This window comes from Rhinoderma darwinii, chromosome 4 (genome assembly GCF_050947455.1).
Source record: "Rhinoderma darwinii isolate aRhiDar2 chromosome 4, aRhiDar2.hap1, whole genome shotgun sequence".
Lineage (NCBI taxonomy): Eukaryota > Metazoa > Chordata > Amphibia > Anura > Rhinodermatidae > Rhinoderma > Rhinoderma darwinii.
The window spans coordinates 300,348,119-300,372,096 of NC_134690.1; the positions used below are offsets into that span (position 1 = coordinate 300,348,119).

Here is a 23,978-nt window from a genome sequence, read left to right on the forward strand (position 1 = left end):
CACAGCATAAATTGACATGCTGCGGCTTAAAAAGCCACACTGCAGGTCAATTTTTTTTGCAGCGTGTGAATGAGATTTGTTCAAATCTCATCCACTCTGCTGCGACTGTGATACGCTGCGGATTTTCCACAATAAAATGTGTTGCATAAAATCCGCACTGTTCATGCCTAGTGTGTTCCTACCCTAAGGCCGGATTTACACGAGCGTGTGCTTTTTGCGCGCGCAAAAAACGTGTTGTTTTGTGCATGCAAAAGGTCCATAATAGCTCCGTGTGTCAGCAGCGTATGATGCGTGGTTGAGTGATTTTCGCGCAGCCGTCATCATTATGACACTCTGTTTGTATGTTTGTAGCACGTTGGTGCTTTTCTGTTTTCATTCATAGTTTATACTGCTGCGGAAGTGCTGGGCGTGATTTTCACGCACCCATTGACTTCAATGGGTGCGTGATGCGCGAACAATGCACAAATATTGGACATGTCGTGAGTTTTACGCAGCGGACACACGCTGCGTAAAAATCACTGACAGTCCGCACGGCCCCATAGATTAACATAGGTCCGTGCGAGGCGCGTGAAAATCACGCGCTTTGCACGGACGTATTACACGTTCGTCTGAATAAGCCCTAACAATAAGGCCCAGTTCACAGAGTTTTTGGGCCTTGATATTGACTCGGACAGAGTCAGAATCCGCACCAAAAAACTTCCAAAACCGCCTCCCATTTATTTAATCTGAAATCAATGGGAGCCAGTCGTGGAAAAAAGAAAAAGCAGCACGTCCTTTCTTGCCGCGGTTCCGCCTCTGACCTCCCATCGAAATCAATGGGAGGCAGAAAATGCATTTTTCGCTGCGTTTTTTGTCTGCTGTCCTCAATCGCCGCGGGCAAAAAATGCAGCAAAAATACGCGGCAAGATAGTGTGGGCAGGTCAAAATCTGCCTCAAAATTCTGTAAGGAATTTTGAGGCAGATTTTTTTCTGCCTGCAAAATACTCTGTGTGAACAGGGCCATAACTTAAACAGCACTTTCAACACTTTACTCACTGTGTCTGAAGAGCTGCTGGCACCCACTCCAGTCCTCTTCAGGCGATGTCTTCGGTCCAGACGTCCAGTCCTTCACCTCCAGCCAGGCTCCAGGTAAGTTGTGTCCATGTGTGTGTCCGCGGCTGCGCACGCTTCGTTCGCGGGTGCGTGCGATCGCGGGTGCGGGCTTTCGCGGGTGCGGGCTTTCGCGGGTGCGCGCGCGGGCGGTCTCGAGTGCGGGCTTTCGTGGGTGCGTCCTCGCGGACGCTCGCGAGTGCGCACGCACGGGAGTTTCCTTGTGCGCACGATCGGTTCGACGGCCCCCATGTCGAGAGGGGGGCCCATAGCTCACGACATTCTGTGGTGAAAAAAAACGGGCCCCATTGCAGGGGCCCATTTTTTTCTACCAATGGCAAGTCGCGGCAGTTGCCGGGCCCCCCTTTCAATTAGGTTTGGCCGGGCCCCTCACACCAGTACCCCTAATACCCCCCTGATGGCGGCCCTGGCTGTAACTATCTCTTTAGTAGGGATCGGTTTATAAAAAAATAGTGCACTGGTTAAATCTCCCCACAGAGTACCATCTTTCAGTTTATTTATAAAAAATTTATATTCTAATCTAATGTTATATGTGCATCCATCTTTTCCAGTGCTTACCATTTCTTAATTGTATATATTTTAATTATTTTTTGTATCAGGTGGAATTTTTCTTGGTGCAGTTGCATCTGCAGGAATGCTTGCTGGTTTCGGTACAACACTGTCCCTTGCAAAGAAGAGGAGTCCCAACTGGTTTAATAAGGTGTTTGATACTTTAAGAAACATATGTGTACATTTTTTATAAAGCGGACCTATCGCTATGTCATATCCCATTGTGTTGCCTCCCGTTGTGTTAGCTCCCTGTATGCTAATTTTGCTGTAGTTAGACAAGGACGAGAACTACCCTCAAGCTGCCTTGCTCTGATTTGTCAGCATCCGAGGTAGGGAAGCTAGCTCCACCCCAGTGACCGTTCCTCTTTAATGCTGCTGCGCAATTTCTTCTCAAATCTGTATTTGTGACCACTAAGGTCCATTCGGACTTTGCGGATGAGATGTGGTTAAAGCTGCTTTGAAAAACCGCACCTAAAAAAGACATATGCATTTTTACGGCAATGTATTTTGCGTTTTTCAATACTGTTGCGTTTTTTACAGGGAACAGTAACCAAATATAGGGGGTGTTCGAGATGACTAGGTGCCGCACAGGACGGCATCGCAGTCTTCAGGTTTTATAAGCTCTGCTCTGAAGGAATTATTTAATTTTGCTGCAGGGGTCCGCTCAAGGATGAGCTGATCATTTGTTATTACTGGGTCCAACAGATCCACTCTTTGCAACATATCTCCACTAGTGGGGTTTTAAAAAGTCAGAACTATTACAATATAACATTATTTACCCACTCCGTGAACGCCGTAAAAAAAAAATATATATATATATATATAACTCCAGAATCGCTGTTTTTTTGGTCACCTCATCTCCCACAAAAAACGTAACAAAAAGTCTTATGTACCCCAGAATGTAACCAATAAAAACTTGCAAATGCCCCACAAAAAAATAAGCCCTCATACCGCTCAATCAACGTAAATATAAAAAATTATGCGCCTCAGAATATGGTGCCAATTATTTTTTTTTTTCTAACAATTAGTTTTTTCTTTGTAAAAGTAGTAAAAGAAACAAAAAACACTATAAATTTGGTATAGCAGTAATTGTATAACCCAAGGAATAAAGTTAGCGTGTCGTTTTATTGGACAGTGAACACTTTAAAAATGAATCCCAAAAAAACAATTTAGAAAAGACTGATTTTTTTTTTTCCTATTCCACCCAAAAAATAATTTTTTTACAGTTCCACAGTACATTATATAGGGTACAATAAATGGTGCAGTGAAAAACCCTCATACAGCTATATCGACGTATAAATCCCAAAATTTATAGCTTTTGGAATATGGGGAGGAAAAAGTGAAAATGAAAATAAAATACAATGGCTGCAGCAAGAAGAGGTTAATATTTATCTTATTTTGAAGCTGAAGTTGGTACATTTTTAGCGACTTCACCCAAAACTGATCACAACTCCACAGGCCTGAGTATATCAATACATTCCCCATATCATGTAAAAAAAAATTTACCGGAGGGTCTTATTAAATTTGATTTCCATCCCAAAAACTTAAAACTTCAGAGCTCATCCAGGAAAACCGTCCATGGATAATTCCTGAGGCTATGTGTTCAAATGTTTTGGGACACAATTTTCACTGGAAATATCAGCATGACAGCCCCTATCAGATTAGTTAGGAGATTGGGCGTTACTAAACCAGTGACAGATCCTCGTTAATCTCTTAACGACGAAGGACTGATATATCTGTCCTGTGCAGCTGCTAGTTCCCGCAAAAGGACGGATATATCCGCCCTCTGATCACGTGGGTACTGCATGTGTACCCACGCGATCAGCGGCAGGATCACGGCTGTTATACTGCAGCGCGCTCCGATTCCGGCTGTTTAACCCATTAAATGCCGCTGTCAATAGTGACAGCGACATCTAATGTGTTTGACAGAGAGGGAGCTCCCTCTGTCACCCCATCGGCGCCCCCGCAACAAATCGAGGGTCGCCGTCAGGTTTCCATGGCAGCCGGGGGCCTAACAAGACCCCCCAGGCCTGCCTTCAGCAAATGCCTGTTAGGCGATGCGGGAGGCATGACCTAACAGATTGCCTGTCAGATTTACACTGACCGGCAATAATGCTTTGGTATACTAAGTATACCAAAGCATTATATATGCGATCAGCAGATCGCATAGTGAAGTCCCCTGGTGGGACAAAAAAAAAAAAATGGAAAGCAGTTAAATAAAGTTTGTGAAAAAAAAAAATATTATAATTTACAGTCAAAATAAAATAAAACTTTTTGGTTTTATTTAGTAAACGTGTCAAAACAAATAACACATACACATATATGGTATCCCTGCGATCGTAACGACTTGAACAATGAACACATTAATTAAACCGCCGGATGAACGGCGTCCAAAAAAAACGCAAAAAACGACGGCAAAGTTCTTTCTTTTCTCCCATTCCCCCCATAAAAATTAAATAAAAGTTAATCTATAAGTCCTATGTACCCCAAAATAGTACTAATGAAAACTACACATTGGCCCACAAAAATCAAGCCCACATATGGCCACATTGACGGAAAAATAAAAAAATTACGTCTCTTGGAATGCGGCGATGCAAAAACAAGTAATTTTTTTCTAAAAGGGTTTTTATTGTGCAAACGTAGGAAAACATATAAAACCTTTACATATTTGGTATCCCCGTAATCGTGCCGACCCATAGAATAAAGTTAACATGTTATTTACGCTGCATAGTAAACGGCGTAAATTTATAACGTGAAAATCAATGCTGGAATATCTGCTTATTTTCAATTCTCTCCTAAACTAAAGTTAATAAAAGTTAATCGATATATTATAAGCATCTAAAAATGGTACAATTACAAAATACAACTCGTCCCGCAAAAAACAAGCCCTTATACGGCTATGTTGACGGAATAAAAAAAAAGTTACAACTCTTGGAATGCGACCGTGGAAAAACAAAAAATAATCCTTGGTCATTGACGTACAAAATGGCCTGGTCATTAAGGGGTTAAAGAGGGCAGCCAATGTGGCTGCACTTCCTATTGTTATTTTGGCCAAAAAAGTTTGTCATAGCAAAGCTGAAAAATGCCAACATAAGTAAATAAAACTTTAATGAGGAAATGTTCTTATGTACTAATGTAAAGGTTTTGAGTAGAAGTCATCTTAAATTATTGGCTACAAACTTGCATACACATGCTAAGTTTCGAACTGCAGCAGCTTCGCATGCACAGCTCGTAAATATTTTCCCACAGTCCTTTTTTTTTTTTTTTTTATATATATATAAATATTTTGACTTAATACTTAGTCATAGTTTTAGGTAAAGTCATGTGCAGTTTTGTTCAATAACCTCATTGTTAAAATGTTGGACCAACTTTTGACTGTCTTGCTCTATGTCAGCTGCCCATAGTTTCCAGGATTTTATCAATGAGATCTTTATCTGGAAATATTTGATTTGAGAAATTACAAGCCCATTTTGCTTTTATCAGGTCAAGCATAGTTGAATAAAAACAGAACACATTAACCCTTCTATGAGATATACTGTACTTAAAGGGGCTGTCACCACATTATAAGTGCCCCATCTCCTACATAATCTGATCGGTGCTGTAATGTAGATAACAGTGGTTTTTATTTTGAAAAACGATAATTTTTGAGCAAGTTATGAGCTAGTTTCGATTTATGCTAATGACTCTCAATGGACAACTGGGAGTGTTTTTACTTTTTACCAACTGAGCTTTGTACAGAGGAGTGTATGAGGCTGACCAATCAGTGACCAATCAGTGACCAATCAGCGTCCTGCACTAATCATTGTTCCAGCCCAGCGTGATCCACAGCAGTGTGATTGTGCAGTGAAAGAAGTAAACACGCCCAGTTGCTTAACCCCTTAACCCCTTAAGGACGCAGCCTAGTTTTGGCCTTAAGGCTCAGAGCCCATTTTTCAACTCTGACATATTTCACTTTATGTGATAATAACGTCGGAATCCTTAAACCTACCCAAGCGATTCTGAGATTGTTTTCTCGTGACACATTGGGCTTCATGTTCGTGGTAAAATTTGGTCGATATATTCAGTGTTTATTGGTGAAAAATTGCAAAATTTAGAGAAAATTTTGAAAAAATTGAATTTTTCTGAATTTAAATGCATCTGCTTGTAAAACATACGGTTATACCACCCAAAATAGTTACTAGTTCACATTTCCCATATGTCTACTTTAGATTGGCATCGTTTTTTGAACATTCTTTTATTTTTCTTGGACGTTACAAGGCTTAGAACATAAACAGCAATTTCTCATATTTTTAAGAAAATTTCAAAAGCCTTTTTTTTAAGGTACCTCTTGAGTTCTGAAGTGGCTTTTTGGGGCCTATGTATTAGAAACCCTGATAAAACACCCCATTTTAAAAACTAGACCCCTCAAAGTATTCAAAACAGCAGTTAGAAAGTTTTTTAACCCTTCAGGCATTTCACAGGAATTAAAGCAAAGTGGAGGTGAAATTTGCAAATTTCATTTTTCTTGCTGAATTTCAATTTTATTCATTTTTTTTTCTGTAACACAGAAGGTTTTACCAGAGAAACACTACTAAATATGTATTGTCCAGATTCTGCAGTTTTTATAAATGTCCCACATGTGGCTCTAGTGCGCTCGTGGACTAAAACACAAGCCCTAGAAGCAAAGAAGCACCTAGTGCATTTTGAGTCCTCTTTTTTATTAGAATATATTTTAGGCAGCATGTCAGGTTTGAAGAGGTGTTGAGGTGTCAAAACAGTAGGAATCCCCCAATAGTGACCCCATTTTGGAAACTACACCCCTCAAGGAATTCATTTAGGGTTGTTGTTACCATTTTGACCGCACAGTTTTTTCACAGCACGTATTTGAATTGGGCTCTGAAATGAAAAAGATTTCATTTTTTCCATTAAAATGTCATTTGTGATCAAAATTTCTTATTTTCACAGGGAACAAAATACCCCATTTTGTTGCCCAATTTGTCCTTAGTGTGGCAATACCCCATTTGTGGTGATAAACTGCCGTTTGGGCCCATGGGAGGGCTCAGAAGGAAAGGAGCGCTATATGTTTGTTGGAGTCAAGATTTTGTTGGATTGGTTTTTGGGTGCCATGTCGCATTTGCAGAGCCTCAGAGGTATCAAAGCAATGGAAACCCACCAAAAGTGACCCCATTTTGGAAACTACACCCCTCAAGGAATTCATTTATGGTTGTTGTTAGCATTTTGACAACACAGTTTTTTCACAGCACCTATTTCAATTGGGCTGTGACATTAAAAAAATGTCATTTTTTCCAATAAGATGTAATTTTTTTACCAAAATTTCTTATTTTCACAGGGAACAAAATACTCAATTTTGTTGCCCAATTTCTCCTGAGTGCATAAATACCCCATTTGTGGCAATAAACTTCCGTTTGGGCCCATGGGAGGCCTCAGAAGGGAAGGAGCGCTGTGTGTTCTTTGGAGTACAGATTTTGCTGGTTTGGTTTTCGGGTGCCATGTCGCATTTGCAGAGCCCCAGAGGTATCAAAGCAATGGAAACCCACCAGAAGTGACCCCATTTTGGAAACTACACCCCTCAAGGAATTCATTTATGGGTAATGTGACCATTTAGACTCCATAGTTTCTTCACAGAACTTATTTGAATTGGGCTGGGAATTAAAAAAAATATATATTTTTTCCTATAATATGTCATTTTAGCTCAAAAAAATCTTATTTTCACAAGAAATAAAATACTCCATTTTGTTGCCCAATTTGTCCTGAGTGCGGCAATACCCCATTTGTGGTGATAAACTGCCGTTTGGGCCCATGGGAGGCCTCAGAAGGGAAGGAGCGCTGTGTGTTCTTTGGAGTACAGATTTTGCTGTATTGGTTTTCGGGTGCCATGTCGCATTTGCAGAGCCCCAGAGGTATCAAAGCAATAGAAACCCACCACAAATGACCCCATTTTGGAAACTACACCCCTCAAGGAATTCATTTATGGGTGTTGTGACCATTTTGACCCCATAGTTTTTTCACAGAACTTATTTGAATTGGGCTGGGAATGAAAACAACATTTTTTTTTTTCAAATAATATCGAGTTTTGGCTGAAAATTTCTTATTTTCACAAGAAACAAAATACCCCATTCTGTTGCGCAATTTGTTCTGAGTGCCGCAATACCCCATTTGTTGTGATAAACTGCCGTTTGGGCCCATGGGAGGGCTCAGAAGGAAAGGACCACCATTTGGCCTACTGGGGATTTTCTAGTGCGAAGTCATGTATGCAGAAGCCCCTGAGGTACCAGTACAGTTGAAACCCGCAAGAAGTGACCCCGTTTTAAAAACTACACCCTTAAGACATTCATCTAGAGGTGTAGTGAGCATTTTGACCGGAGACCTACACCCCATAAACTGTAATGTGGGTTCTCCCGGGTATGGCAATACCCTACATGTGGCTGTTATCAGCTGCCTGGGCACACAGCAGGGCTCAGAGGGGAAAGACGAGGGGGGATAAGCTGTGCGGAGTGCATCAGGGTAAGTAAAATTGGGGTAAATTATAAACCAAGGGATGTATGATAAATTTTAAAACACTTTCATACAGAGCTCTGGTTATTCGGGACACGTGTCACATTGATATATTGTGTCATCCATTATCGCCCTCTTATAGCAGACTTTGCACCTCTTTTGACTTTTTCCCTTCTTGCCAGTTTGGGGAACTTCTCCTGGAAAGTGTTGCCCTGGTACGATGCGTGTGGCTCGCTTCCAGAAGTACTGGGTGCCCCCCCTTCTTGGTCCCTAAAGATTAGGTTCTTGATAATCACCTCTTGAAATTCCAGGAAAGTTCCCGTCTGGCCTGCACATCGACGTAGCACGTACGCATTGTACAATGCCATCTGTATGATGTGCCCGGCCAGCTTCTTATACCACACCGCATGGCGCTGTAGGGCTTCAGGGCTTGATCTTACAAGTCCATCCCTCCCATGTACCTATTGTAGTCCAGGATGCAGTCTGGTTTGGGGGTGGCCTTTCCTTCATATATCCTAAACCTGTAGGTATACCCTGATGCACTCTTACAGCTTATACATCTTCACGCCATACCTTGCCCTCTTACCCGGCAGGTACTCGCGGAATTGAACCCTCCCTTTAAAATGTACCAGGGACTCATCAATAGAAATACACTTCTCGGGGGTGTATGCTTGGGAAAACCGGGCACTGGAACGGTCTAATAGGGGTCTCCGTTTATACAAACGGTCAAAACTGGGGTCATCTCGGGGTGGGCACGGCTCATTATCAGTATAATGTAAGAAGCCAAGTATTGCCTCATTTATTTATTTTTTTAGGTTCCAGTTCAGTTCTGAAGTTGCTTTGAGGGGCCCATATATTAGAAACCCCTATCAAATACCCCATTTTAGAAACTAGACCCCTCAAAGTATTCACAACAGCATTTAGAAAGTTTATAGTAAAGTAGAGGTGAAATTTACATTTTTTTTTTGTCAGAAAATCCTCTTTATACCATTTTTTTTATAACACAAAAGGATTTATCAGAGAAACGCAAATTAATACGTATTGCCCAGATTCTGCAGTTTAGAGAAATATCCCACATGTGGCCCTAGTGTGGTAATGGACTGAAGCGCCGGCCTCCGAAGCAAAGGAGCACCTAGTGGATTTTGAAGCCTCTTTTTTATTAGGCACCATGTCCAGTTTGAAGAAGTCTTGTGGTGCCAAAACATTGGGAACCCCCCAAAAGTGACCCCCAATTTGGAAACTAGACCCCTTGAGGATTCCATTGTAGTTTTCTTGGGGTGCATGCGGCTTTTTGATCAGTTTTTATTCTATTTTTAGGTGGCGTGGTGACTAATAAACAGCAATTCTACTATTGTTTTTTTTTTCGTTTTTTTTTACAGCGTTCACCGTGCGCTATAAATGACATTCACTTTATTCTGCGGGGCGATACGATTACGGCGATACCAGATGTTTATAGTTTTTTTTTATGTCTTATGGCGTTTGCACAATAAAATACGTTTTGTAAACAATCATTCACTTTTTGTGTTACCTTATTCTAAGAGCCATAACGTTTTTATTTTTCAATCAATAAAGCCGTGCGAGGACTTATTTTTTGCGTAACGAACTGTAGTTTCGATCAGTACCATTTTTAGGTACATGCGACTTTTTGATCTCTTTTTATTCCATTTTTTGGGAGGTGAAGTGACCAAAGAATTGTGATTGTGGTACGGTTTATTATTATTTTATTTTACGGCGTTCACTGTGCGGGATAAATAACTAAATAGTTTTGTAGTTCAGGCCGTTACGGACGCGGCGATACCAATTATGTATAGTTTATTTGTTTGTTTATATATTTTTATTAATAATAAAGGACTGATAAGGGAAAAAGGGGGATTTTTACTTTTATTACTTTTAAATCTTTTATTTTCTTATTTTTACACCTCTTTTTTTAACTTTTTTTTTTACTTTATTACTTTGTCCCACTAGGGGACATGAGGGCAGGAGGCTCTGATCGCTATTCTAATACACTGCACTACATGCGTAGTGCAGTGTATTAGAACTGTCAGCTACTCACTGACAGCAAGCATAGTGGGTCCTGACGTTGTCAGGACCCACTAGGCTTCCGTCTATGGCATAGCCGGACGCCATTGTTTGGTGTCCGGTTGCCATAGTCACCATCGCCGGCCGCTATCGCGTAGCAGGCCGGCGATGGCAGCTTAACCCCTAAAAAGCCGCGATCTCTATAGAACGCGGCTTTTAAGGGGTTAATCAGCGGGGACACAGCGATCGGTCCCCGCTGTAGGAGCTGTGACAGCTGCTGAACAAGACAGCAGCGTCACAGCTCCTGTATGTGTCGGGAGGACGGCCGAAATAGCCGTTACTCCCGAGACGTACTATTACGGCATGGAGCGCGAACGATACAGCTGCCATGACGTAATAGTACGTCAAGGAGCGGGAAGGGGTTAAGGACACGGCCAATTTTGGCCTTGAAAACAGAGCAATTTTTTTAGATTTCCCTCTTTGCGTCCCGACGCTCATAACTCTTATTTTTTGTACGACGTAGTTGTTTGAGACTTTGTTTTTTGCGGCACGAGTTGTACTTTATGTAGGTACCATTTTTTGGTACAAATACATTATCGTTTAATTTCTATACATTTTTATTTTGGCGAAAATGCAGAAAAAAAGCAGTTGCGCAGCAGGTTTAATATTTATTTTTTTTTTACACCATACACCGATCATGATAAATAATGTTATACATTTGTTGTACAGGTTGTTACGGTCGGGGCGATACCAAATGTGTCTATTATTTCATGTTTTGGGACTTATATTTTCAAAAGTTTATTTATTATAAAAAATGTGTTTGTATTTTTTTACTTTTTATTTATTTATCATAAATTATTTTTTTACATTAATTTAACTTTTTTTTTAATCCCATAAAGGGATTTATCATTTTGATTTTTATTTTGTAACTGTAATGTACTGGCATAGATCTATATGCCAGTACATTAGCCTGTTACTGATTGTACACAGGCAGTTGTTAGGGCATACCTCAGTATGCCCTAACAACAGGAAATATGTTCAGACAGCCCTGGGGTCCTTCAATGGACCCTGGGCTGTCTGGCCATATGAGTTGTGGGCTTTGATCGCATCAGTTATTTTCTGCTTTCATCGCGGCGTTCAAAGGGTTAACGGCGGAGAGAAGATGTTTCTCTTCTCTCCGCTGTCAGAGCGGGGCCGTGGCTATGTATTACAGCCGTTGCCCCGCTCTCGATCGCGCGCAGAGACGCGCACAGACGGCTGTCACACAGGACGAGTATGCTCGTCCTAATGCGCAAAGTGCTCGCCGCTCAGGACGAGCATACTCGTCCTGTGTCGGCAACCAGTTAAAACACAATACACGCCCAGTTGGAAATAAGAGAAAACACGCCCAGTTGTCCATTAGAAAGGCTCATTTGCATAAATATAAAATAGCTCATAACTTGGCCAAAAATGATAGTTTTTCAAAAAAAACAAAAATCGTTACTGTTATCTACATTGCAGCGCCGATCACATGCAATAGGAGATAGGGATTTGATAATCTGGTGACAGAGCCTCTTTAAACTGCAATCACCTGGACTTGCTCCTCACCCCCTTCTACTGCTGAATCTGATAATCGCCTTTCTTGTCCTACTGTAGCAGTTCATGTTTCATATAAAGTGCAGGGCAAGAAGGGGGCGCTCTTGACCATGATCACCAAGATGAGAGGTCAGGTTTATATCTTGCGGATACCTAATTATATCTCAAATATGGCCGCCAGGAGAGGTAACTCTAAGGCCCTGTTCACAAGGAGTTTTTTGGCGCGGAAACCGCTCCGCAAAACTCTTCAAAAAACGCCCGAAAATGCCTCCCATTGATTTCAATGGGAGTTGGATGAGTTTTTTTACCGTGAGTAAAAAAACTGCGTTGCGGTAAAAAGAAGCGACATGAAGGGAATTTTTTTATGCACGTTTTTAGCTTAAAGGGGTATTCTGAGATCCAAAACACATTGACTAAAGGCAGAGAATGTAATGACATAAAAGAAACATTACTCACCTGATACATCTCCCGACGCCCCAGCGCTGCTGCTCCCGCAGCACCTCTGTTTTTTGTTACATGTCCTTCACTGATGCCGTGCCAAATACCTGCACTTGGTCAGGATGTCATCACTGCAGGAAAGCTAACAAGTACCAGCATTACCACGGGAGCAGCGAAGCTGGAGCATCGGGGATATACCTGGTGAGTTTCTTTTGTTTTTTTTTTATCGAATTCCTTGCCTTTTGCTAATTTGTTTTCGATCTCCAAAATGTTTTTTTTAATAGGCCTTATTTATGCAGCCTGAAAAACCCCTTTAATATACAAAAAATGTATTCCTCCACCAAAATGACATTATGGCTGTATTGATTTTACCTATCCTTTCTCCAATATTCATTATTAATTTTAATTATACCAGAATGCACTATTTGCCCAAAAAAATAAATACCAGATTATACTACAAAATGTAAAACACAATTTCTTAGGATTGAAATGAGTTAATTCTGCTTTTAAGAAGTTCATATACATCTTATTATATATTCAGCTGATAAAGTTTTTTTCTTTCTTTAGGGAGCCACGGCAACAGCTGCCTTGCCAGAAAGTGGTTCATCGCTTGCACTAAGAGCTCTAGGATGGGGCTCTTTATATGCCTGGTGTGGAGTTGGATTAATCAGTTTTGCAGTATGGAAAGCACTAGGAGTACACAGTGTGAGTATTTAACTTGTGCGCTAGGAGCTTCTTTTCATTTTTATTCAAATGAAATATGTAAATGTTGGTGTTTAATGGAAAAGTAATTTTTTTTTGCATGTCTTAGAGCCACTTTAAAGGAAATATTTGGTTTAAAAAAAAAATTAAAATGTTCCCCATTATAATTTTTAATAAGTCAATACTTTAGATTCCTGTACATTTTAGCCCCCTTAAAGAAATTATACAGTGTAATATTCCTTTTTTCCAATGGCAGAGGATGCGAAACAAGGTGTGCGTCAAACGGATACCCTAAAAGCACTGCAACAATATAAAGAAGGGAAAGTGGCCATGGCTCCAGTTATAGAGTGAGGGATAACTTAGTATTTATTCTTAATAGTGGGCTATGAAGGGAAATATCTGGGCCAGCAATACTCCTTTTTTTTTTTTTTTTACTCTAAGTCCTCATTCACACGAGCGTATCAGATTCACGCGCGTGAATCTGTTCCGTGTGTGTTGCGTTATGCATCAGTGTGCTTTGCGAGTGGCATGCATTATTCACGCACTCGCAAAGCACATCTTTTTATTATTATTTTCAATTGAATTGATGCGTTAATCACGCACCGCACCATTGACTTCAAAGGGTGCGTAAGTGCGAGATAATGCACCAATATAGGACATGCAGTGAGTTTCACGCAACGCAGTCACGCTGTGTGAAAGATCGCGCATGTGTGAATGGCCCCATTGAAAACAATGGGTCCATGTGATGTGCGTTGTTTCTTTTTTTTTAACTAATGTACTGGCATATATCTATAGTACACAGGCAGTTGTTAGGACATACCTAAGTATGCCCTAACAACAGGAAATATGGTTAGACAGCCCTGGGGTCCTTCAATGGGCATACATGATGTAAAAGGAAATGTAATTTATTAGATCAGGTTACCTTTTTCGATCACTCCATGGTCCAGTTCTGATGCTCACGGGCCCATTGTAAGTGCTTTCGGCAGTCGGAGGTGTCACCATGGGCACATGACCGGTCTGCGGCTATGCAGCCCCACGCTTTGATGCACTGTGAGTTTTTCAGCAATTTGTGCTACAGTACATCTTCTATGGGATTAGACCAGACGGGCTAGCCTTTACTCCCCACGCGCATTTATGAGCCTACTGTGAACACCCCACAAGACCTGCCGTTTTGGAGATGCTCAGACCCAGCCATCTAGCAATCATAATTTGGCCCATGTCAAAGTTGCTCAGATCCTTACACTTGCCAAAGAGACAAACTTCAAAAACGGACTGTTCGCTTGCTGTCTAATATATTCCACCCCTTCACAGGCACAATTGTAACAAGGGAATCAATGTTAATCACTTCACCTTCTATTTTTCGGATTTTCACTTTAGTTTTTTCCTCCCCACCTTCCAAAAGCCATATCTTTTTTTTATTTTTCCATCAAGATAGATGTATGAGGGCTTGTTTTTTGTGGGGCGAGCTGTATATTTTCATGGCACCATTTATTGTACCATGTAATGTAGTGGAATTGTAAAAAAAAAACTGATTCTTCCATTTTTAAGGGGCGGGGGGGTTTATTTTTACAGCGTTTACAGTGCGGCTTCTTAACGTTACTCTGCACGTCAGTACAATTCAAGCGATACCAAATTTCTCTTTTTTTTTTTTAATGTTATACTACTTTTACAAGGAAAAAAAATGATTGTTAACACCTTAATACCAAAGGTATTTTAAATGAAAAAGCAATTTTTTAAGTATTTCCATCGTGGCATTCAAAGAGCTATAACTTTTTTTTATTTTTCAGTCGACATAGCTGTATTGCGACTTGTTTTTGCAGGACAAGTTGTATTTTTTAATATCACCATTTTGGGGTAAATATAATTTATTTAATTTTTATTAACTTTTTTTGGTGGGGTAATGGTAAAAAAACGTTGGCATTCATTTTTGAGTCTTAAATTTACGCCGTTTACTGTGTGGTATAAATAACAACTTTATTCAGCGGGTTGTTACGATTGCGTGATACCATATTTATAGTGAAACGCCCAAAGGGTTAAGAAACTTTCTAAATGCAGTTTTAAATACTTTGCGGGGTACAGTTTTTAAAATGGGGTGTTTTAAGGGAGTTTCTAAAATATAGGCCCCGGAAAGCCACTTCAGATCTGAACTGGTACCTAAAAAAAAAAAAGGCGTTTGAAATTTTCTTAAAAATATGAGAAATTGCTGCTTATGTTCTAAGCCTTGTAATGTCCTAGAAAAATAAAAGAATGTTCAAAACATGATGCCAGCATATAGTAGGCATATGGTAAATGGTAATTAATAATGATTTTGTGTGTTATTACTATCTGTATTACAAGCAGTTACATTTAAATTCAGAAAAAAATTCATATTTTTCACAAATAAACACTGAATATATCGACCAAATTTTACCACTATCATAAAGTCCAATGTGTCACGAGAAAACAATCTTAGAATCACTTGGCTAGGTAAAAGCATTCTAGGGTTATTACCACATAAATTGACCCATATCAGATTTGAAATATGGGCTCTGAGCCTTAACCCCTTCAGGACTGAGCCTGTTTTGGCTTTCAGGACGAAGCCGATTTTTCAAATCTGACGTGTCACTTTATGTGGTAATAACTCTGCAATGCTTTTACCTATCCAAGTGATTCTGAGATTGTTTTCTCGTGACATATTGTACTTTATGTTAGGGAAAAAATTTGGTCGATAAATTCAATATTTATTTGTAAAAAAACACCAAGATTTAGAGAAAATTAGCAAAAATTTGCATTTTTATAACATTTATTTGCTTGTAAGACATCTGAGGTGAAATTGACAAATAAAATTTATTTTATTTTTTTTCGAAAATTCATTTGTAATACATTTTTTCTGTACCAGAGAAGGTTTTACCCAAGAAATGCAACTCAATATTTATTGCCCAGATTCTGAAGTTTTTAGAAATATCCCACATGGGGTCCTAGTGCGGTAATGGACTGAAACACCGGCCTCTGAAGCAAAGGAGCACCTAGTGGATTTTGGGGCCTCCTTTTTTTAGAATATATTTTAGGCACCATGTCAGGTTTGAATAGCTCTTGTGGTAACAAAACAGTAAAGACCCCCCAAAAGTGACCCCATTTTGGAAACTATACCCCTCAAGGAATTTATCTATGGGTATAGTTAGCATTTTGAACCCACCGTTTTTTTGCTACATTTATTTGAATTAGTATGTGAAGATAAAAATCTACTTTTTTTTGTGAAAAAACGTAGAAATTTGTAATTTTTACAAGGAATAAAAGTAGAAAAACACCCCAACATATGTAAAGCAATTTCTTACGATTATAGTAATACCCCATGTGTGGTAATAAATTGCTGTTTGGACCCACAGCAGGGCTCAAAAGAGAAGGAGCACCATTTGGATTTCTGATTTTGCTGGAATAGTTTTCAGTGCCATGTTGCGTTTGCAATACACTGGAGGGATGAAAACCGTGGATACCCCACAATAGTGACCCCATTTTGGAAACTACACCCCTCAAGGAATTTTTCTAGGGGTAAAGTTAGCATTTTGACCCCACAGTTGTTTTGCTGAATTCATTGGTCTGTTAAGGTAAAAATCGACTTTTTTTCTGTAAGAACTTAGACATTTTTAATTTTTACAAGGAATAAAGGAGAAAAAGCACCCTAACATTTGTAAAACAATTTCTCCTGACTACGTAAATACCCCATATGTGGTAATAAACTGCTGTTTGGACCCACATCGGGGCTTAGAAGGGAAGGAGCGCTATTTGGCTTTTGGTGCTCAAATTTAGCTGGAATAGTTTTTGGGTGTCATGTCGAATTTGCAAAGCCCCCGAGGGACCGAAACAGTGGAAGCCCCCCAAAAGTAACCCCATTTGGGAAACTACACCACTTAAGGAATCTATCTAGGGGTATAGTGAGCATTTAGGCCCCACACGTCTTTTGCAGAATTTATTAGAATTAGGCAGTGAAAATTAATATCAACATTATTTCCACTAAAATATTGAATTTTTTCAATTTCACAAAGGATAAAGGAGAAAAAGCTGCCCAACATTTGTAATGCAATTTCTCCCGAGTACGGCTATACCTCACATGTGGTCATAAATGTTTAGAAAGTAATTAACCCTTTCCGAACTGATCTATGTTTTGCTTTTTCTTTTTCGTTTTTCCTCCCCGCTTTCCGACAGCCACAACTTTTTTATTTTTCCGTCAATAGAGTGGTGTGAGGGCTTATTTTTTGCGGGACGAGCTGTAGTTCTTATTGGTACCATTTTTTGGTACATAGGACTTTTTTAGCACTTTTTATTAAATTTTTTGGTAGAGCCAAGGTGACCAAAAACAGCGATTTTGCCGTTTAAAATTCTTTATTTTTCACTGCGTTCACCGTGCGAGTTCAATAATGGCATATTGCAATAGCTTGGACTTTTACGGACGCAGCAATACCAATTTTGTGTATTTTTTTACATTACTTTAGAGAAAAAATGTGAAAAGGGTTTATTTTTGGACTTTAAATATTTATTTAATTTTTTCCACTAATAATAACTATTTACCTTTTTACAGGCTCCTGTAACAGCATGTTCGCTGTTTCTGTCCGCTAGTCCCGGGTATCAGCTGTAATACACAGCTGACACCCGCAGCGTATGGCGCGGGCTCAGCCATGAGACGCTACATATATCACCCCCCACACCACGACATGCTATTAAGTCATAGTGCGCAAAGGGTTTAATGCGCAGCGGATGGTGCAGAGTGAAAATTAAAATTTTCCACTGATATGCCATTTTAGTGCACTATATGTTGTGCCCAGTTTGTGCCACAAATACCTCATAAAATATTAAACGGGTTCTCCCGGGTATGGCGATGCCATATCGGTGGACGTAAACGGCTGTTTGGGCACGCTGTAGGGCTCAGAAGGGAGGGACGCCATTTTGCTTTTGGAGCGCAGATTTTGCTTGGTAGTAGCTCTGGCGTTTTGCTGGTGTTTCAGTTTATAATGTGGGGGCATATGTAGGCTGGGCAGAGTACATCAGGGGCATAATAAGAGGGTATAATAATGGGGTAAATAAATAATAATCTGCAGATATGTGGCCAGTGTCGCACTTCTAAATGGCACCCGATCTTATCCGCTTTTGGAACGCTGCACATTTTGCATCGCCATAATCTGGGAGCCGGAACTTTTTTTATTTTTTCACCACCGGAGCTGCTTGAGGGCTTATTTGTTGCGGGACAATCTGTAATTTTCATTGGTACCATTTTGGGGTACCTGCGATTTTGTTGATCGCTTTTTATTCCATTTTTCGGCAAGCCAGGTGACCAAAAAACATAAATTCTGACAATGATTTTTATTTATTTTTTAAGGCGTTTACCCTGGGCTATAAATGACCATTATACTGACTTTTCAGTTTACAGGTTCACACGGCGTGTATTTGATGCGTTTTTTGGCGCATTGTACGCACCGAAAAACATGTCAAACACTTGATTAAGCTTCCCATTTACATCAATGGGAAAGCGCGCCGTTAAAAATCGTGTTGTATGTACTAACGCGTTGTGGGAAAAAAAGAAGCGTCTGGTCAAGCGCGCTAAATGTTCCCATAGTTAATGGGACTAATACTTACGCTCCAAAAACATGCAAAAAGCGCACACAAAACGTGTAAAAAGCCCCTTGAAACACCCATCAAAAAACACTTTCCATTCACATCAATAGGAAAGCGAGCAGTTAGTACATACAAGATTTTTTTCCCGCAAGCGTTTTAACAAAAACAGGTTGTGGAGAAAAATAAGCGTTGGGTCAATGTTCCCATAGTCAATGGGAGTCCTAATTACGTGCCAAAAACCATGCAAAAAACACCTGTATTGTAATAGGTGCTTCACAAGAAACGCTAGTATATTTCACATGTCCACACAGCAGTTTTTTTTTTTTTTTTGAGCAGTATGTGAGCATGCCCTAAGGAAATTATTTTTCATTGACCTCTAGTTTATATTGCGGTGCAGGGGAGAAGACAGAAGTCTGCTGTAGGTGAGAAGATTTTTATTTTTTAGATTACTAAGTTTATTTTTTGGTTTTGCAGGTTACCTAGACTACTTCGATCTACGTTAATAAAAAAAAATTACCCATTTGAATAAAAAAAATATTTTCTTAGGGTGTATTCACACAGTGCGGCATTGAAAAAATTATGGTAAAAACGCATGCACTATTCGATGTGGTTTTCGACCGTGCGGGAAAAACACGGCAAAACTGCACTGTGTGAATATACCCTTAGGCCCTGTTCACACAGTTTTTTTTGTTTTTGTTTTTTGCAGGCTTAAAAATTTGTTTGGGAATTTTGAAGCCGATTTTGTTTCCCCGCGAGCGGTCAAAAGCCACCTGGAAATAAAACGCCCCTGCCTCCAATTGAAATCAATGCATGTAGATTTCAGGAGTTTTAGGGCACTGATTCCTGCATGAAAATCAGCGGCAGCAAGCTCTGTGTGAACAGGGAGTTATATCTCTGTTTTTTAAAACTTTATTACCACCTTCGTAATGGCAGTTGTCTGTTTGACGGTCCATTACTAAGGTGGGGCTTAGTGTTATCCAGTAAAAAGGCTAGCACTAACCCCCCATTATTACCCTGGTACCCACCACCACCAGGGGTTTCGGAAAGAGTCAGGTACGATCCAGTACCCAACCATCTGTAGTGATGGTCGTGCACTGGGACGGCCGCAGTCTGGTATCATTAGGCTGGGAAGTGCCAAAAATGGTGGCCCTTCCCATCCTGGTAATGCTAGGGTGCTGCTGTTTTATTGTATCTGCCTGGTTATGAAAATGAGGGGGAGGGGGATCCACGTCGTTTTGGTCAATTATATATTCATTTTTTTTTTTTTTTTAAAAAGATGACGTGGGGTTGCATTTTCATAACCAGCCAGATACAATAAAGCATCTGCAGCCTAGCATTACCAGGGTGGGAAGGGCCACTGTTTTTGGCCCCTTCCAGCCTTATAATACCAGATTACGGCTGCCCCAGTGTCGAACCATCTCTACAGATGGTCGGTTACTGGATCGTACCCGGGTCTTCCCGATACCCCTGGTGGCGGTGGGTATTGGGGTAATAACGGGAGGTTTAGTGCTAGCTTTTCTACTGGCTAACACTAAGCTCTGCCTTAGTAATGGACATCTTCAAATAGACAGCTGCCATTACTAAGCAGCTAATAAAGTATTAAAAAACACAGACATAAGAAAATATTTTTTTATTGAAATAAAAACACCACTCCACCCTCTTTCACCATTTTATTTAAGAAAAAAAGTAGATCGTTGAAGTAGTCCAACGAATCTATGACCTAGTCCAAATGGTCCAGTGGTACCTGCAAAACAAAAAAAATTAAGTTAGTAATACACTTGCTGCTTCTTCATTCCTTGCTCCTATTGTGAATCGAGATGTAGTTACACGGTAGTTCACAGTAGGTGCAAGGAATGGAGCAGCGGCGTATGAGCGCTGCTGATCCTTCAAAGCCGCCGATCAGCTGTTTTGAAGGATCAGCGGCGCTTATACGCCACTACGCTTTTATTCCTTGCTCATACTGTAAATCGCCCTATAGTGGCGGTTCACAGTATTACAGCCGTCTCCCATTCAAGTGAGTAGGAGAAGGCTCTAATACTGTGAACCGCCGTTAGAGGGCGATTCTCAGTAGGTCCAAGAAACTACTCTCACCGCTGATCCTTCAAAACAGCAGATAAGTGGCTATGAAGGATCAGTGGCGCACATCCTTCATAGCCGCCAATCAGCTGTTTTGAAGAAACAGCGGCGAGAACCGCTGCTCCGTCGAGCGCCCCCCACACACAAACATGCAACCGTGCCACACACCAACCTTCCACAAACATGCAAAACAACCACCCCCTAAACTCGCGCATGCACACCTTACTTGCAGAGCGGCCGGTCTTCACCCAAATGGTGCCGGCTTTCCCCCTGGAAACCAGCTCCTATTCTGGGTCGCTCTGAACTCGGTACAGAGCTCTACTGCAGAAACACAGGCTATACGAACGGCTCCGGTTAGTGTGTCCTATGCGCTGTAGCTGCCATTTTTCTTCTGTGTATGTGTTGTGAAGAGACACATACACAGATGAAATAAAACATGGGCAGCCCCCGATACAGTAAAAAAAGTGTTAATAAAAAAACCAAAAACATTTTATGTGCAAAAATATTATACAGTAAATATATTTTTTATTAAAGAGGCTCTGTCACCACATTATAAGTGCCCTATCTCCTCCAGTGATCGGCGCTGTAATGTAGATAACAGTGGTTTTTATTTTGAAAAACGATCATTTTTGAGCAAGTTATGAGCTAGTTTAGATTTATGCTAATGAGTTTCTTAACCCCTTAAGGACGGAGCCTAGTTTGGGCCTTAATGCTCAGAGCCCATTTTTCAAATTTGACATATTTCACTTTATGTGGTAATAACGTCGGAATGCTTAAACCTATCCAAGCGATTCTGAGATTTTCTCGTGAGACATTGGGCTTTATCGTAGTGGTGAGATTTGGACGATATATTCAGCGTTTATTGGTGAAAAATTGCAAAATTTAGAGAAAATTTATAAAAAATAGAATTTTTCAGAATTTAAATGCATCTGCTTGTAAAACAGATGGTTATACCCCCCAAAATAGTTACTAGTTCACATTTCCCATATGTCTACTTTAGATTGGCATCGTTTTTTGAACATTCTTTTATTTTTCTTGGACGTTACAAGGCTTAGAACATAAACAGCAATTTCTCATATTTTTAAGAAAATTTCAAAGGCCTTTTTTTTAAGGTACCTGTCCGGTTCCAAAGTGGCTTTGAGGGGCCTATGTATTAAAAACCCCCATAAAACACCCCATTTTGAAAACTAGACCCCTCAAAGTATTCAAAACCGCATTTAGAAAGTTTATTTAACCCTTTAGGCATTTCACAGGAATTAAAGCAAAGTGGAGGTGAAATTTGCAAATTTAATTTTTCTTGCTGAATTTCAATTGTATTCAACATTTTTTCTGTAACACAGAAGGTTTTACCAGAGAAACACTACTAAATATGTATTGTCCAGAATCTGCAGTTTTTAGAAATGTCCTACATGTGTCTCTAGTGCGCTCGTGGAATAAAACACAAGCCCCAGAAGCAAAGAAGCACCTAGTGCATTTTGAGGCCTCTTTTTTTATTAGAATATATTTTTGGCAGCATGCCAGGTTTGAAGAGGTGTTGAGGTGCCAAAACAGTAGAAATCCCCCAAAAGTTACCCCATTTCGGAAACTAGAGAACAATAGAGAAAAGAACCCCAACAGTTGGTGGGCGCATTAACATCAATACACAAGTAATGCCTACCGGCACCAAAAGCCCTGTTTTCCAACTGTAAATTGAGTTAAAATACAAATTTTATTAGGCTATTAAAGCAAGGAACAAACTACATAAAGGTTAAAAAGATTTCATGTCCGTAGCTGACTGAGATCAGCATGGTGCAACTGTAACAAGTGGATGGTGGAAATGCAGAGTGTCAGCGACTGCAGAACGCTGCACCCAATTCCACAGATATAGGGTAAAAAGTCAGCAGGACCATGTGTTAAAATTAAAAGGAAAGCCCCCCCAACATGTTTCGCTACCGATGTAGCGTCTTCAGGGGTATCGGGGCCAATGACAGCGCGCCACGGATTTCTCAAGACTAAATACATAACTGAATTGTCTACACGTGTGCCCTCATCGTGGCCTCAGCCAACCAAAAGCTGAGTCGAGGAACACACCTCCACTGTTGAGACAGGCAGATGATCCCGCCAATGGTGAGTTCAGCACGAACCACCAATGAAATGTAGTATGCGCGCGCATGCGCTGTGACCAGAATTCCAGTGATAGAAAAAGACAACCACATAGGGTGGATAGGATTTAGGCGCATACGGGTATCGATTACAAGTGAAAACAAACGCAGTCAAGCGACAGCGTGTGTGTACAACAGCATATTAAGCCTGTTCTCGGGCGTGATATATGGTAAATAGTATACAGTGGGGGAGTATTCACATATCACCTTTAATAGAGAAGGGCAATCCGTCTTAGTGATCAGACCGAGACCGTCGGCAGTAAAAACAAATAGTCAACCAAAAACGGCAATGAGAGAGTAACGACAGAGAAACCGCAGCGCTAGCCGTCTAAAGATGTAGTTTGAATCAAGAGTAACAATCGATACAGAAAGTGAATTATAAAATAGTAGAAGATGGCAAAATAGATATGTAAATAGGTAATACCTATGCTTATGCAATACAGGTAGCAACCTGTACAACAATTTGCTAACTATCAAGGAAGCACATATAAGACCAGACTAGGCAACTCAGTGGTAGCCAGATCTGGCAAGGACCAAAATATCGAATTCAAAATATGTATAAGTGGAAAGTAAAAGTCCAAAAAGGTTCAAACCTTTGGACTTTTACTTTCCGTTTATACATATTTTGAATTCGATATTTTGGTCCTTGCCAGGTTTTGCTGGATTGGTTTTCGGGTGCCATGTCGCATTTGCAGAGCCCCAGAGGTATCAAAGCAATGGAAACCCTCCAGAAGTGACCCCATTTTGGAAACTACACTCCTCAAGGAATTCATTTATGTTTGTTGTTACCATTTTGACCGCACAGTTTTTTTACAGCACCTATTTGATTTGGGCTGTGAAATGAAAAAAATGTCATTTTTTTCCAATGAGATGTCATTTTTTTAATCAAAATTTCTTATTTTCACAGGGAACAAAATACCCCATTTTATTGCCCAATTTGTCCTGAGTACGGCAATACCCCATTTGTGGTGATAAACTGCCGTTTGGGCCCATGGGAGGGCTCAGAACGAAAGGACCACCATTTGGCCTACTTGGGATTTTCCTCATGCGAAGTCATGTATGTAGAAGCCCCTGAGGTACCAGTACAGTTGAAACCCCGAGAAGTGACCCCGTTTTAAAACTACACCCCTTAAGGCATTCATCTAGAGGTGTAGTGAGCTTTTTGACCGGAGACATACACCCCATAAACTGTAATGTGGGTTCACCTGGGTATGGCAATACCCTACATGTGGCTGTTATCAGCTGCCTGGGCACACAGCAGGGCTCAGAAGGGAAAGATGAGGGGGA

The 23,978-nt window shown here is 40.4% G+C and overlaps 1 protein-coding gene across 3 annotated transcripts in view; it reads left to right on the forward strand.

Annotated features, from left to right (window-relative positions):
• The window catches only part of TMEM242 (transmembrane protein 242), a 59,228-nt gene that overhangs the window by 10,224 nt on the left and 25,026 nt on the right, over positions 1-23,978 (forward strand). Inside the window, exons 2-4 of one of the 3 annotated variants that reach the window (XR_012883209.1) lie at positions 1,710-1,810; positions 12,754-12,891; positions 23,599-23,748. Coding sequence is in view for 1 of the 3 variants with exons in the window: in XM_075862672.1 (XP_075718787.1) it covers positions 1,710-1,810; positions 12,754-12,891 (239 nt within the window). In the remaining 2 variants the exon portion in view is untranslated. Of the gene's footprint in view, positions 1-1,709; positions 1,811-12,753; positions 12,892-23,598; positions 23,768-23,978 lie in introns of all 3 variants that reach the window. The other 2 variants (XR_012883210.1, XM_075862672.1) reach the window with 2 other exon arrangements.